Source organism: Paramacrobiotus metropolitanus, unplaced genomic scaffold (genome assembly GCF_019649055.1).
Source record: "Paramacrobiotus metropolitanus isolate TYO unplaced genomic scaffold, Prichtersi_v1.0 Parri_scaffold0000072, whole genome shotgun sequence".
In the NCBI taxonomy this organism is placed as follows: Eukaryota; Metazoa; Tardigrada; class Eutardigrada; order Parachela; family Macrobiotidae; genus Paramacrobiotus; species Paramacrobiotus metropolitanus.
In genome coordinates this window covers 577,660-592,427 of record NW_026570292.1, presented here as the reverse complement: position 1 = coordinate 592,427, position 14,768 = coordinate 577,660, and the positions used below count along the sequence as shown (strand labels likewise).

The 14,768-nt window shown below is 41.8% G+C and overlaps 3 protein-coding genes across 6 annotated transcripts; 2 read left to right on the top strand and 1 right to left on the bottom strand.

Moving 5' to 3' along the window:
- Nucleotides 1-147: 147 nt before the first annotated feature.
- Nucleotides 148-8,333, bottom strand: LOC129594827 (transforming growth factor-beta receptor-associated protein 1 homolog). Its single transcript, XM_055491656.1, has 15 exons — nucleotides 7,900-8,333; nucleotides 7,511-7,563; nucleotides 6,947-7,040; nucleotides 6,349-6,447; nucleotides 5,959-6,051; nucleotides 5,253-5,594; nucleotides 4,645-4,827; nucleotides 3,575-3,988; nucleotides 2,622-2,893; nucleotides 2,257-2,452; nucleotides 1,882-2,085; nucleotides 1,573-1,724; nucleotides 1,372-1,447; nucleotides 697-887; nucleotides 148-506 (listed from the first exon to the last, which is right to left on the bottom strand). Exons 1-15 carry the CDS (start codon nucleotides 8,005-8,007, stop codon nucleotides 413-415), a joined length of 2,571 nt encoding a protein of 856 aa, XP_055347631.1. The 5' UTR covers nucleotides 8,008-8,333; the 3' UTR covers nucleotides 148-412.
- LOC129594828 (uncharacterized) lies at nucleotides 7,890-11,070 on the top strand. Of its 3 annotated transcripts, none has more exons than XM_055491659.1 (6): nucleotides 7,890-8,216; nucleotides 8,364-8,897; nucleotides 9,386-9,506; nucleotides 9,769-9,927; nucleotides 10,005-10,359; nucleotides 10,628-11,070. In XM_055491659.1, the coding sequence occupies exons 2-6, from the start codon at nucleotides 8,694-8,696 to the stop codon at nucleotides 10,836-10,838; spliced, it is 1,050 nt and encodes a 349-aa protein (XP_055347634.1). In that variant the 5' UTR covers nucleotides 7,890-8,216; nucleotides 8,364-8,693; the 3' UTR covers nucleotides 10,839-11,070. The 3 variants fall into 3 exon arrangements, with proteins under 3 accessions (XP_055347634.1, XP_055347632.1, XP_055347633.1); XM_055491657.1 differs by having other exon boundaries at nucleotides 9,386-9,515; XM_055491658.1 differs by having other exon boundaries at nucleotides 8,334-8,897; nucleotides 9,386-9,515.
- Nucleotides 11,071-11,825: 755 nt separating this feature from the next.
- LOC129594910 (uncharacterized) lies at nucleotides 11,826-14,730 on the top strand. 2 transcript variants are annotated; one of them, XM_055491773.1, is made up of 4 exons: nucleotides 11,826-12,187; nucleotides 12,409-12,656; nucleotides 12,944-13,186; nucleotides 14,041-14,730. In XM_055491773.1, exons 1-4 carry the CDS (start codon nucleotides 11,972-11,974, stop codon nucleotides 14,381-14,383), a joined length of 1,050 nt encoding a protein of 349 aa, XP_055347748.1. In that variant the 5' UTR covers nucleotides 11,826-11,971; the 3' UTR covers nucleotides 14,384-14,730. The 2 variants fall into 2 exon arrangements, with proteins under 2 accessions (XP_055347748.1, XP_055347747.1); XM_055491772.1 differs by having other exon boundaries at nucleotides 12,394-12,656.
- The last annotated feature ends 38 nt before the right edge of the window (nucleotides 14,731-14,768 follow it).

The window sequence follows — 14,768 nt, the reverse complement described above, 5'->3', positions numbered from 1 at the left end:
TATTAATTCAGATTAATTAAGTAATAAGGATTGAAATTAACCCCTGTAAAAAAGAAACTGCGATGCATATGAAGCACAAAATTATTCGTTTTGAATAGCGTTGAGTTATTCGTTTTTTGATTGTGGACAGTGAAATTATTGTTGATAATTAATTAATATCAACAAAATGGATTGTATGTTGTTCTGCGTAAATTTCTTTCATGGCACAACAACCGTCGTTGCACACTGACTGATAAAAAATCAAATAACTTTGTACGTCCAGGGAAATGTCTTTCGTCAGCAAGACTGAAATGGCTAAAATTATTAAAAAACAACAACGCTGTCAGTACAAAAATAACATAAAACTTTTATGAAGCGGAGGAGGATAGAAACATCTGTTATAATCAGGAAGCGACACCGGAAAGACCACTCTTCACAGGGAATCACAGTGCACATGTGTTATCTGGCCGTCCAGACGCAGCCGGAAGTTGGGATCGGTGAAGCGTTTATGGCAGACGAAACACCTCCTGCAAATTAAAATTCTGGTAAAGCAAGCTCGAGCATTGGCAAAAAAATTAAAATTGGGTGACCGGATGCTGTTCTGAGATGGAAAATAAAAAACAGCGGTGAAGAAATAATTCACCGCAAGTACAGGTGCAGTCGAGGCAATAAAGCGTGAAAAACATTACTATTGACATTAATTCGACGCGTACTCACTGGTCATCGCTCAGAAAGACTTTCTCCGTCAAATGCTTCAGCGCCGCGGAACGGATACTGGTGCTGTGCAATTTCATTAAACTCCGCTCCACCGCCGTCATCCGCTGATTATGTAGACTGCGGCGGAGATTGTTCACCAGGAATTTGCGCAAATTATCGATGGACCAGTTGGCCGGCAGTACCGATAGCACCTGCAGGAAATCATCGTCAAACCCATGTACGAAACAATAAGCGACTCGTTCGAAAGAGAAACACACTTTCTGCAAAACGCAGAAGTTTACCACAATACTTCAATAAAGTAGGGCATTCTTTGACTATTTTAAAAAAACACTATTTTAATTGTACAGTAAAACTGCTTTTTTAATCATAACCAATCTTCTATACAGTGTACTCCAATTTCTCTCCAGGAAATGTGAATTTGTACCCAGCCATCGCACTACAGTATTATGTACTGTCACACATTCACAACCCACTAACGCGTTTCCTTTCCGCACAAATTCCGCATTATTTACAAATTAGGTAGTACATCCATTTAAATAGATACACTCAATAAAGTGAATATCCAAATTTACCACCGTATCATTTAAACTCGCCGAAAATTTCATTGATTTGTATGAACCTTACGGAAATCTATGTCCATGATCAATTTAACCTAAACTAAAATCAGTTGCTCACCTTAACCGGATCGAAATCAGCTGCCTCGTTGTTTAGCAGCTGCAGCGCAGCATGGATGGATTCCTCGTTCTGCTCACTAAAAATACGCACAAAACTTTCAGAGATTTCGCGAAATTTGCAATAATACCGCGCTACATTATTATGAAATGAAGCAAAAATAACATATAATCATGAGAGCAAGTTCTTCATGAATTCCCCTACCGTGGATCGAAATAAATATTCAGTAAATGCTCAAACAAATCCCTCTTCATTTTCCGATCATTTTTCGACTGTTTTATGCAGTATTCCACGGCAGCTGCGTTATCTTTCATTCCGTAGACGAGGAAATCCAACGCTTTGTAATGCTCGCCGGTCTAAACAAAATTCACCGCAATCAACCAATTGCTTTTAAAAATTACCCATAAAACTATTTCAACAAAATCGCACTTGCTGCAACCGATGAGCCATAATCACCATAAAACAGTAAGATCAGAATGTAACATAAGAAACGTGTACAGCAGTTAGCAGTACCTTAGCTAGAAGAAGCACTTTCTCGGGCCGCAAATCCATTTGATCAATCAACGTGGACACCGTGGATAAATCGGTTAAATGAGGACTTTCCAATACTGACTGCAGTTTATGCCGGATTTTAATGGCGTCCTTGCCCATCACATTCGGCAATGCTTTCAACGCGTCCAGATATCCTATCGTCAGTCGCTGGTACAACTCCTCATCCTGTTAAAATCGATGTAAACCATCAAACTGCACAAAAAATAGGAGAAGCTGCCTAAAAATAATTTTAAAAAACTTTAATTTCGTGGCAAATTAATACCATTAATTTTAATAATCCCTGTTTTTTTAGCAATTCCGAAATACCGGCCGGCTAATTTCAGCGAATAATTTTACCGATTTGTGCTGCTCCAGCACCAAATATTCGAGGTAGCGAAAACGGATTTCCGGAAACGAATCCAGGAGATCAAACACGGCGTGATGATCCGGGAACTGGATGGATAAAATCAGACTGGCGGCCACAGCTTCGTCTCTTTTCAACAGCCATTCCAGATTTTTTATTAAATGCGATTGGTCAAGAGTTGCTTGGTAGCTGAAACAGCCAAAGAGATTATTCATATATTTTCCAGAAATCCAAATAAACCATCACGAATTCACACTGGCAACAATAACATGGGATAAATCGATGAAAAAAAATTCGAAAAATCTCGTGTCGACAGTAAAGACTGCGGCGAAAAAGATACGCGTTAAAAACCACTGACCTTCTGATCAGGTCAGCAATAGCGTCGATCCCGACAACACCGTCCACATCGTCAACCAGACCTCCATCATGCACCTGCCGGAAGATATCCAGTGCCCGCTGGATATTGCCGCTGCGCAGTTCGTAATACGCCACGGCTACGTAACGATGCTGGGCTAATAGAGCATCCTTTGCAGTCTCGTAGGGCAGAGGATTGCGGTAGGATTTGACAAAAGCTGTTAAATCTTTCGATCGCGTGGCAGTCAACAAACGCACGTAAACCAAATTCAATTCCTACGAAAAAATATTCAAAAAGGCTATTCAGTGTTTATTTATGAAGCCAAACATGACGTGTATCCAAACACAATTTAACTGAAATTTTCCCGTTAAGCAGCTCAACATCTATCAACAAAACAGCGGCGGTAAATGCTGATGTTCGAAGAATCCGTTATAACCGTTAAATACGAAGTACAGCTCTGAAAAAAATATGGTATTTGTGTTTTTCGGTTTTATCGGTCATTTAAAATTTTTTTTTGTGATCATAACAACTCTCACGTGATAAAGAAAATTTTTCTGTACAAGATGAAAGTGTTTCAAAAAACAGCTCTACGGAAACAGTGATACAATTATATCACCTTAAAAAAGGCACACAAAACACTCTGCAGAAAGCACAGAATAAAACGCTGCACAAGACGGGTTGCGGTGTTCGTACGCACTACGTACGAAACATTTTGCAGTTTCCGAAAAATGCTAGCATTAATAACCAAACAACAGATTAGTCCTAGATAAAAACAATATTTGTAAATCGTCTCTGTAAAAAATGTAATCACCTAAATGCATAAATCCGATTTACAAAAGTGAAAAAGAAGGAAAACCAAATATTAATTAGCATCACGGTTTATTCAAGGATTTTTGTAAGTCACTGCGGCAACGGCGGAAACGGTTTCAACCAATGCACTACGATTCTCACCCTACCTCGCTAAAATCCTCGCCCGCCACTTTACGCAACTCCTCCAAATATCCCAACAAAAACCGGTTCCGCCGCGCCACCGTTCCTTCCTCACCCGACTCAAACAGTTCCACCGCTAGATCTCCGCTGCGTCCCTTGCGGACCCCTTCCATGGAGGTGTCCTGGACCAAATCCGGGCAGAACTGCAGGATATCCTCCGGCGGACCCTGACTGTCCAGCAGGATTTCCTGGGCGCGGGCCAGTTCGTTGCGATGCAGACAGATCAGCGCGGCACGATGGAGGATGTTGGATAGGTACAGATTGTCGCCCGCGTCGGCGTCCAGGAAGGAGCGGGCGATCTGCAGGGCTTCCTCCACGCGTTTATCTTCCAGCAGGGTTTCCACTTGTTCCTGCCAGGGAACGTTCTCCAGAGCCCACACCTTGGACAGACAAAGCAATGTAAGTACTTCTTGTATATAGTGTATACAAACACAAAATCTGGGTATGTGGCACATACTGTACTCCAGATCGAAATAATATTACCACGAAAATCATTATCAGAGCGCAAAATCAAGTACACAAAAATACCAAGAGGGTTTTCGTTAAAAAACGAAAATGTATACCATGCAATGCAAACATAATAAAATGCAAACGCAAACATAAAATTCAATATAAAATAAAATACCATAAAATGCCAACATAACATAATAATAAAAGCAAGGTAAAAATGCAAACGTTTAGACGATAATATTTGCAGCAGTGAAATTTAATCAAATGAACAACTACTGAAAATACTTCAGTGTCGGACAGCCCACAGTAGTCAGTGTACTACGACTAATTTCCTATGGCCATACGAAAGCGTAACACACCGTCGTGCTGAAATTTAGGCATCAGCCACTGCCAGTACACACAACAATTCGCGTGCGCACTGCGCAGCCTAAATTTGTCGTGGTCACACTAATGTCTGTTATTCGTTAATTATTTTTTTCCCGCTCAAAAAATTTTAAACCACGTAAGCAAAAAATTTACTAACAGATTTCCTGCTCATGAGCCCGCAATGCGCGACAGGTGCGGAAGGTTACAATCTGGTTAATACCTGGCCGAGCGACGCCATCAAGGGCGTTCCCAGCATCTTCCCCGGGAAGTCCGCGGTGCACAGCGCGCGACATTGCTCGAACTGCAGGCTCTGTTTGGGCTGCTGATTGATGGACGAGTATACCCAGATATCGGTTTCACTGTACACCAGAATGTACGGCGATGTGTACTGCATCCGTAATACCTGTTGAATACATTCGTCGTAGACTCAAAGGTAATGAAAATTACGAATCAAAAAAGTAGCATCGTAGAGATGGGGTTACATTTAAAGCAGATACCGCTGTATAAATCATGCAGTATTCGTTTATAGATTAAATCCACATTAACCGCATTACAAATATCTGAAATGAGTAACTTAATCGGATTAAATTACTCATTTCAGATATTTGTGAACCCGACACCACAAAATCCGAATACCATAATTATCCAGATTCGCCCACAGAAGTTGAAATTTTACACGTTATTACCGCATTAATCAAAGCACATTTTTTATATATTTCATACACTTTTATATATTACCATTATATTTTTATATATCATCCAAAAAATGCTACCGAAGACTGGTGAACTTCGGAGAATGTTGGAAAATATACAGAAAACACACCGCACCTTTAATTCGGCCCAGTTAATGGGCGGCCGCGGCGCCACCAGACTGTCGGCGGACACGAACATGCCCAGCCCACCCGGGCCGGACAGGAGGAACTCGTGCTGCGGGGAATCGGTCAGGGACAAGATGACCGGCTGGTCCGCGAAGGGGAACAACTCGTGCACCGTGTGCGGCGCCGCGCGGGCGTTGAGCATGTGGTACTGCAGCGGGGAGGCGAAGCAGATGAACGGCTCACTGTACACCATCTCCACGATGGGCTCGCTGACGGGGATCTCCGTGGTCAGGGTGAAGTGCGTCTCCAACAGGGTGTGCAGCTGCAGATGCTTCTTTTTGGCCACGCAAACCTGGCAATGGAACAATCTAGTTAAAAATTATGACACACATTATTAAATTTATCGTTTATGGATAATAAACCATTTTTTACAATTGTTTATTTAATTTTTTTATCATGAAGCAGTGCCGCTGAGCTGCATTGTTTCTTAACCAAAATCAGACTGACAAATTCTTTGAAAATAGCGGTGATAAAATAAAAATTCAAACACTAAATATTACAAGTGAATAAAAGATAAGTTTTGCTTGCCAGTACTTAATGCAATCAAAGTGCCTAACAGCAATAGATACTTCAACTTCTACACGGTTTTAATCCGAGTCACATCGCGTACTATACTGCACGCCGGGAAAAAAGCAGCATAGGTAACATCGACTTACATCGTATGTTGCGAAGGGATTTTCCGGATCATCCCGATCACTGACGCTGAACCGTGTCACACCTTTGACGCGCGATCCACTGGTCTGCACCAGCTGAAAAACAAAATACATTTTGCAGCTTAAACACCGTTTTACAAGAAACTACCGCACGGTAGGTTTATCGTTGAAAAATCGGGAAGGACCTTCAAGCATCAATTGGTTAACACTCGTGAAAGCTACCTACCGGTACACCGTTTTCACAAATAAAAAAAAGGAATTCAAAACGCAATGCGCTACTTTAAACTACAAGACAGACTACCCAGTAAATCGCAAAGAAGTTTGATTCCACAATGACCATTAACGGATACGATTCTAGCAAGTGCCATTACTCTACGATGTGCTCTTCTCTACCTCGACAGTGGCCGCATCCAGCATGGCCAAGACGCCATCGCATAAGTATAACACCCGATTCAGGGCATGGACGGCCTTCAGCTGCATAATCGGCTTCTTCTGCAAAATGACATTTTTCAGTTTAACAGTATGTGCCGACCTCTGTAACTGTTAAGATGATTTGCACCAATAACGAGGGTAATTTTATTCACGCAGTCACCTAAAAGTTCTAAACAAATTTCAATTTGGAAGCAAAACACAATTAAAATGATGCAATAACAACGCCTAAACCCAAAAGCACCAAATCTACAATTTATTGTCATTCTCAGCCGCTTTTTAACATGAAAGGTAGCTGCAGGCTGCAATTTCGCAAAAAAAATGGTGGTTACAAGTTACGGTTTAAATTAAACCGGATTTATGACGGCAATTTGGTCAACGACAGACAGTGCAGTTAAACCGGCAGCGGCTATCATAAAACAGTTACTGTATAAAGCAAAATAAAATCCTTAAACACAATGAAAAGCATTGAATTACAGTATTTCTATTTAAGAAACGCAATCAAACAGGAAAACTACACAAAAAATGGAAATTACTTGTTAAGTCAGTATTTTCACTGTACCTGTCCGACATATTTTGAAGCGCTGGGTTTGCAGCGATACGACGGACGGCCGTGTGCCGAAAGTGTCTGCTGAACAGCAAACCGATGAATCCAGCTGCAAAAAAACAACGGATGTTACCTAATTTCTACACGTAGACCAACGACAATACGAGCAGTTATTTTCACGTGCAATTGTCGCAGGTTTTCGCGAACGAATTTGCCTATATACTACAAAATGCGGTTCATTCAAATGACGCGGTTTAACGCCGTTCACTTTAATCGAAATTTTAATGGAACTGATATGACAGCTGCAGTTTTCTCACGCCTAAGCAGTCATCTCCGTAGAATTAGTTTACATCTACGACTCTGAAGATTTTTTGTAAAATTAACAAAACCACGGTGCCACAAAAATTATACATACTGACATTTGCAAACGCTCTAATTATTAAAAACTAATAATTCTGTCCAAAATAAAATGTTTAAAAGCATGATGTTATAAAAACTAATAATTATGTTTAAAATGCAAAACAACAAAAATACTACGGCAAAGAATAGAAAACTGGAAAACAACAAATAACAACGTACCCTGTAGCGGATCCCACAAAGAGTTGTCCTGCAGCAAAGTCAATGGACGTAATCTGTAGCAGAGAAAAAAATCATCAGTAATCAAAAGCCACCCAAGAAATTCTCAAGCAATGCGCAAATTGAGCAGCACGAGTCAGTCCGCTGCAATATAATCCACCCAAAAAAATTTAACTTCACCAAGAAAATGCGTTATACACGCGACCGAGTCAAAGGCACAAGTGACAAGTACAGAGTAAAGCAGAACATGCTGTAATGAAGTGTAATCAGCCACTGTTGTGCTTATCTGCTCCTGCTCTCTACTACGCAGTGAATGCCATGTAGCAACGGAGCATGCAACACAAATCGCACTGCTGGTGTTCAGTGTGCAATATAACTGCTGTTCTGTTCACCTGGTTGTCAGGAGCCAGCTGGCCAACGGGGGAGGCACTCTTCCCCGCGGGACTCTGCACTCCCAGACTGCTCAGGACGGGCTCCAGATCGAAGGTCTTCACACTCATTCTGATCTGCTGCAGTCATTCAAATGATGGAAAAGAGCGAAGGGAATCTTGGCAAATCTCCAGAACAAGATCAACATGAGGATCATCGATCAGACGCCATGTCACATCCCATCAGGTTCCCGACAATTTAGCAGCATATCGACTATTCCCCATTGCACTGCGAGATATTTCAGGCACTTCTCGGAAAGATTACAACCCGCAACCGTATGGTAAAGTTGGCTAGCATGTAGGGTTTCCGGTGATACAGTATGTAACTGTATGTTCCACTATACACAAAATTCAAACTGTCTTCTTGAAAAAATTAAAAAGTAAACTTTTTTACGTAGACCTGAAAAATGAAACCATATTTACATTAGCAACTCCAATGGAACCGGAAATGAGCTGCCACTTGGCAGGCCCATTGGAATCGGAAGTGCGCGTCGCTTGACGGCTTGATGCACGATGAGGTGCGATACCACCTCCACCGAAACTGGAATGGAATGCACAACTGAACTGAGCCACTGGCCAGTTCCATCAATGTTGGAGAAATTCAAATCGTTTTTGAACACGTCTTATAAAACATGTTTCGACATGTTTTTATCTTCATAGTCGGGCTGCCAAAAATTAGACATGCAGAATGTGCAGATTGTGTATTTAGTTGATCACACTTCGTAGCATGGTTGATTTTAATTCGTTCCCAGTTTTCGATGATGTTCGGGGCCGTATACAACCGTTTTGGGAAGATCATCAGTTTTTTCAGTACCATCGTTAATCAAATTTTGTTGCGCTGGAATCGAAACACGGGATCCTCTCGTGAGCAAAGCAAGAAGATGTGTATCCCAGGCACAGTTGCTGCGGAGATTCCAAATCGACAAATTCCGCCCGATGATGCTGCTACCACATTATTGACGGTAAGAAAAATACTCCAGCCTTAATAATTATTAATTTCTTCCTTTAATAAGAGTTTACAATAAGCCAATGCTGGCTGTAATTTATTTACGTTATTTCAAAACGGCACCTGTATTTAAAATGGAACTCTTTTAAAATATTTTCCTATTGATGCAGTTGCGGGTTGTTTAAGCTTGCATAACTTGAACGGCTGAATTTTGTTGTTTTTTTTCGATGATGGAAGTTAAGGATTTTTTTACAAATCGTAGTTAATTAACAAATGCATAGATCTTTTACAAATGTATAAATTTAATTTGCAATGATGGTAAATGTGTATAGATTTAATAATTTTAATAATAATAAACGTACAGTTTTGAATAAATGTGTAGATTTTATTACAGATCCTCATTAATTACAGTAATTATCTCTTATTTTGTTAGGGAAAATGGCCCGGTATAAATACAGTATAGTAAGTACACAAAAATTTTCATATTTTGGTGTATAATTATAGACACTGCGAAACACGAACATGCGAGCAACTGCAGGATTTATGTCCCGCATTCTGCTCAAAGACTGGACGCGAATAATCACCGCTCTGGTTATTTTGCTCGTTGCTCGCTACTGGATTGCTGGTATGACTGGTATGTCTTTACGAAAATCCTAAGATGCATGACAAAAATAAGTATGTACTGTACTTATATTATACAGCATTACATCCAGAAATCTGCGGATACATTTTCTATATCTACACGTAAATTGCGAATAGTTATTGTTCACTACTCGCATCAACGAGTTAAAAAAGTTTAATTATGGGCATTGATTTGATAATCAGCATTGGTTTGTTAAGTAGTTGAGCGTGATGATTTCTGCTGGATTTTATTCCTGGTTTTACAGATGACAAATGCGCCCGGCATTCAGTTGTAAAATTTGAAGACGGTTTGCAAGAATGCCGGGAAGCTTGTATGCCGGCGCACATTTCGCAGGGTGTTGTCGACTCCGTTGTCACTGTAAACTTCTCCGGATTGCTGTGGCGTGTCGTCCGTAACGATTTCGGTAACGAAAAAAAGCGAAATTAAATTTGTCTATATTCTTTCTCAATTCTGATGTCCGAAACTGAATCTGATTTTCAGAAGGTGCGCCGCTGGTGAGCAGCCGGCACGTCTGGGTGGACAAGACCGGAAGTCTGCGCATCAAGATGGACCGCTGCGTCGGCGCCCATCTGTACACGGTTGACCTTTTCTGGTTCGGATTCTACCGATTCTCCATCGCCGGCGGCGTCGATGACACGTTCCATCCGACGGCGGCTGAACTCTCTTTCTCTCTCGCCGAGGATAACAACGTGACTATCCGGTTTGAAAGCGATCGACGACCGCGAAAGCCTACCTTCGGCATGGAGTATTTGGTTTCCGATGAGAAAATATCCGAATTCCATGCGGATGATTTTCTGTTGACGGAATACCATATCCTTCGTACGCCTACCAAAATGTAAAGGATTTTGTCGATTTTTGCCTGTTTTATTGATTGTGACCTGTAAAAAATTGTCAGATTACCTTAAAAGTTTGCGAAAACATTTACAGCATTTTGAGTTTTTCTATGCCAAAAATTTTTTTCCATCGTTTCAAACTTTTTTTAATCGGGAAAACAAACAGCTGCGGGAATTCAGGTCATTTTTCAGCACATAATCTGTCAGAAAACTAATGGTTGTAGACTTTTAGTTATGAGCAATATTGCAAATTGATTTACTGGTTTTCAGTGCCTTCCGATCGTTCCAAGGACACGGGAGACCGTTCGTATTTCGAGATCAGGATGCTAGTGTGTTTGCACCGGAAGACGGACGACGGCGTATTCCCCAGACCGAAATGCCGGTGCATATTCGGCTGGTGGCAGGGAATGCCACGGATTGTGATGCGGATGCCGGGATGGTGGAAGTTGTTATCAGGGCGTTTCGGTACGAGTCGTTGTAACTTGCAATGTTCCGTTTAGCATGACTCCAAGGATTTCTGTTCCGTTTTCATAGGGATCTCTTGTTTAATCTTTGATCTTTTTATCTCTTAAGTTGCCAAGATGTTTTTAGTTCTAGGAAAATTACCTCGACGTTTACGTTTAATGCATGTTGATACGTTAACGTTGATGATGCTGTTCTTCTATAGAAGTACGAGTACAGTGTGATTGTCCTAAAAGTAATACTTACTTATCAGCGTCTGCATCTCGTATATCATAAAATTTACTCTATAGTATTACTAATTACTCGTATGTTCAATATAATAAGGAGTGGGGATAACCAAAACAATTATGCAATTCAAATTACACGGTCATAAAGAAGCTTAAACTGTGTTGTGTCGGTGAAGTCAAAGACCGTGTTCTACGATTTTCTCTCCAAATTGTTGGATAATTTCTCAGTATAACTATACTGTAGCCGCGCTAACTGCTGCCGGAGAAAGTTTTTGAAACAACAAAAAAAAACAACTAACTTTTTTGTGTAAATTAAATTAATTATTTTGTCTTTTCTAATGGTCGATGAGACATGAGACCACCAAAGAGAAAGAGCAGCCGGCCGCATTTACTGACCAGTGACCACTACTTAAGATACGCTCGGAAAACGAAAAATTTCTGCAATAACAACTCCGCTATACTACCGTTGTTTTCTGGACTCGTACCTTACATTATTCCCGTTTGTGCCAAAATAATGCACACTATGATTGCTAACAACTTAACAAGTACTTACTGTATTTCCGTTATGATTGAAAATCTCCAGCTGCACGAGTACGAACGGTACGGTATCCCTCTAGTCTTAAGATTTCGCATGTGCATCGCTTTATGCAAAGTGCAAGGTAGCCAGCGCAACCTCCAAACAGGATTTCCGGGTTGCGTAACAAAGCCCTACTTACTAAGCAGACCAGGTGTACCGAGCGTCAGAGTGACTATACTGGCACACACTGTTGCACAATTTCATCTGCGGATTTCCCAAAAAGATCCAAAAAATTTCGTTGCAACGTTCTGCTCCGTTTAACATTTCCCCACGTTTTCGCATTTTCCTCACTTTTGCTTTTTAAAACCGTTTGCTACGGACATTTGGCTGTGTGAAGGTGCATCTTCGATGTCTGACATTATGATGACTGTGAGTAGCAACGCTTTTCACCATTTACTGCCAACTCCTGCATCGCAACAGCCCCAGCGTCGTGCTGCTGCTCCACCTGTTTCCAGCGGCCGATCTTACTCCCCGTACCCGGGCAGTATTCCTGACCATCGCTTGCCAAAATGCCTGGCGCACGAAGATGGATATGACGATAGGAAGGATGCATTACGGGAAGAGGTAGCAAAAAACTTGTTGAAACCTTGAAAAATAACAGATAAACGCTTCGCAACCGCCTTTTTCTCTGTTCGTAGTATTGGCGGGCGGTATTGATATTGTGCTCACTACTGAAATCGCATAGCGATGCGCTCTGTTTAAACTGGAAATAAATTAAAGTTGAAAAATTTTTAGATTTCTGCACATTTTTTCGACATTTTATTTTATAGATGCTTTTCTCTCAGTGTCAGTTATGGAATCCCAGTTGGAATGCGCAAATCACAGCGGATGGTGAGGCGTTCCTGGAAGAGGCGGCCTGTCTGGGCTACACGGAAGATCAGTCGTTGGCTGTGCTGTACGTGTGCAAATTTGATCTGAAAATGGCGCGGGAACGTCTGCCAAAATTCCGTAACATCTACATCCCCGTCTGGTCGGAGACGGATAAGCTGCTCTTCGAGGAGATGCTGCTGACGCACGGAAAACAATTCCATTTGTAAGTGGACTGGAATTATGCTGTAATTTTGCTAAAAAAAATTATTTTAAAAATTATTTTGCTTTTTTCGCTCTTTTTTTGGAAAAATTTGCTTCTGTACTGGGTAGAAATTATTAGAACTAAGGAAAAATAATTTTCAATGCCACAAAAAGGCCAGCAAAATTTCAACCAAAATTTATTGGCGTAAAATTTTGAAAAACCCAAAAAAAGTGGAGCTTCCTGACTTGTGTGGAGGATTTCGCTGATATGCAAGAAAAGAATGCATGATTTGCATTGTTCTGTTGCAGGTTTCGCCAAAAGTTGCCCCATGTTACGGTGAAGGAGATGGTGAATTATTACTACTATCAGAAACAGGTGCGGAAACGGGAGAGCCGGAAGAATGCGTGTCTGACGCGGAAAGCGCTGGAGTTGGCGCGCAGTCACATCTCACTGAACAAACTGGCCAGCCTGCCCGTCACCCCCGCCCTCGTCAGTCCCGAGGAGAAAGTGGACTGTGGATCGTGCTTCCAGAAGCGCAACAATATCTTCAAGTACGTACTGCAGTCATCTCGCAAATGCGCAGTCTTGCATGGCAAACGCATACGTAAAAGTACGTATTGTTTTCGGCTTTCATTTGTTGCAGTATTGTGTCTCAAACAGCGATATGTTTTGTACTCGTATGGAGGTTTCTTTGCGTGCGTTCGTCGGTTTTAGTGTAATTCGATATTACGTTTTCTTATGTAAGAAATCCACTGGCTCGGCATGCCATGGTTTTTGTGGTAATTCTTCGTTGATCCGTGTCGGGTTTTCAGGAAGAAAAGCAGGCAGGGAAACCGCCACTCAGAAGCGGAGTAAGCACAAAATGCAGGCTTCAAGTTGGTAACTTTTTTCAGTGCATTAAAGATAACTGCATTGTAAATTGTAAAATGGCAGTGCCGCCGAGTGCGTGCTGCATCCATGCGTAAGTGCAGTTGAATCGTAGTTTAATGGCTTTGGTTCTGATCTTCGGAGATTGTGGTAGTGGTCATTTGCAGTACAAATTCTCTGCTCATGATAATTCATTTGCATGCCCCTTTTTTAACTACCGCTTGCAGACAGTTATCTATTGTTATTGTTAAAATATTTACCATAAAATTTTGAGTCGACACTTTTGATTATGTAGTATGCTATCAGGATGAAATTACAGTATTATACGGTTCAGCACAGTGAGGCAAGGATCACGGGTGGTCGAAAAATCTGATTTTTTGTTAGGATTTCAAGCAGTGTTACCGTTTTAGTAATACGGCAAAAATGCATACCGATATCGTGTACGGATGCGTCGTGCACTGTGAAAATTGCTCTTGCTCAACCGAGAGATAACGTATTAAAATTTTTCGGTCAGTTGTTTACCAAAAAATTCTTTCAGATTCGGCAGCGAGTTCGTCATGTGTGCCGAATGCTACTCCCACTACCGCATCCACCACACCCTCCCGCCCCCACCCCCCGCCGACCCCTTCCTGCCCACGTTCGCGCGGCCGGCCCTGGCCAGCGTCGTGCCCTCCTTCTCCGAGCGCATCACCGCCCAAGAGCGGGAAGCCTGCAGCACCATGGTCACCTCCAAGAATCTGGGGCTGCTGCGCGCCTACCGCCGCGAGATGCAGCTGCTGGCCCGCGCCAAGGAGGCCGCCCCCTCCGCCCAGCAGCACACCCAGATGATGGGGGAGATCCGCGGCGTCCTGGCGGAAGAGGGCGGAATGTGTTGGCGGTGATTGATCTGGATCGGTAGGAGCGCGGTTGTGAGGGGAATGGTATTAGGTTCTACTTCTTTGTTAATTGTGATCTGATGAATAATGTGTTAAGCCGTTGTGGGTTTGCGGAGAAGAGCGCATGTTCCTGGAATAACTGGTTTGTTGTCAAGCGATTTGCTGTTTTAACGATGATTATTACGTTCAGGAGCATGAAAAGTATTTGAGCTGGATTTTGAATATAATTTAATTGCTGATTTTGAGTTAAAGTTTATATGGTTGCGAGTAACAGCGATGCGATGGAATTTGCTTGTTTTGCTTAACTCTTCCACGATGTTCGGTTGAGATTAAGCGGAAATTGCGGAATAAAACTGGAGGTTGTTGTTCGGTTGAGATTAAGCGGAATAAA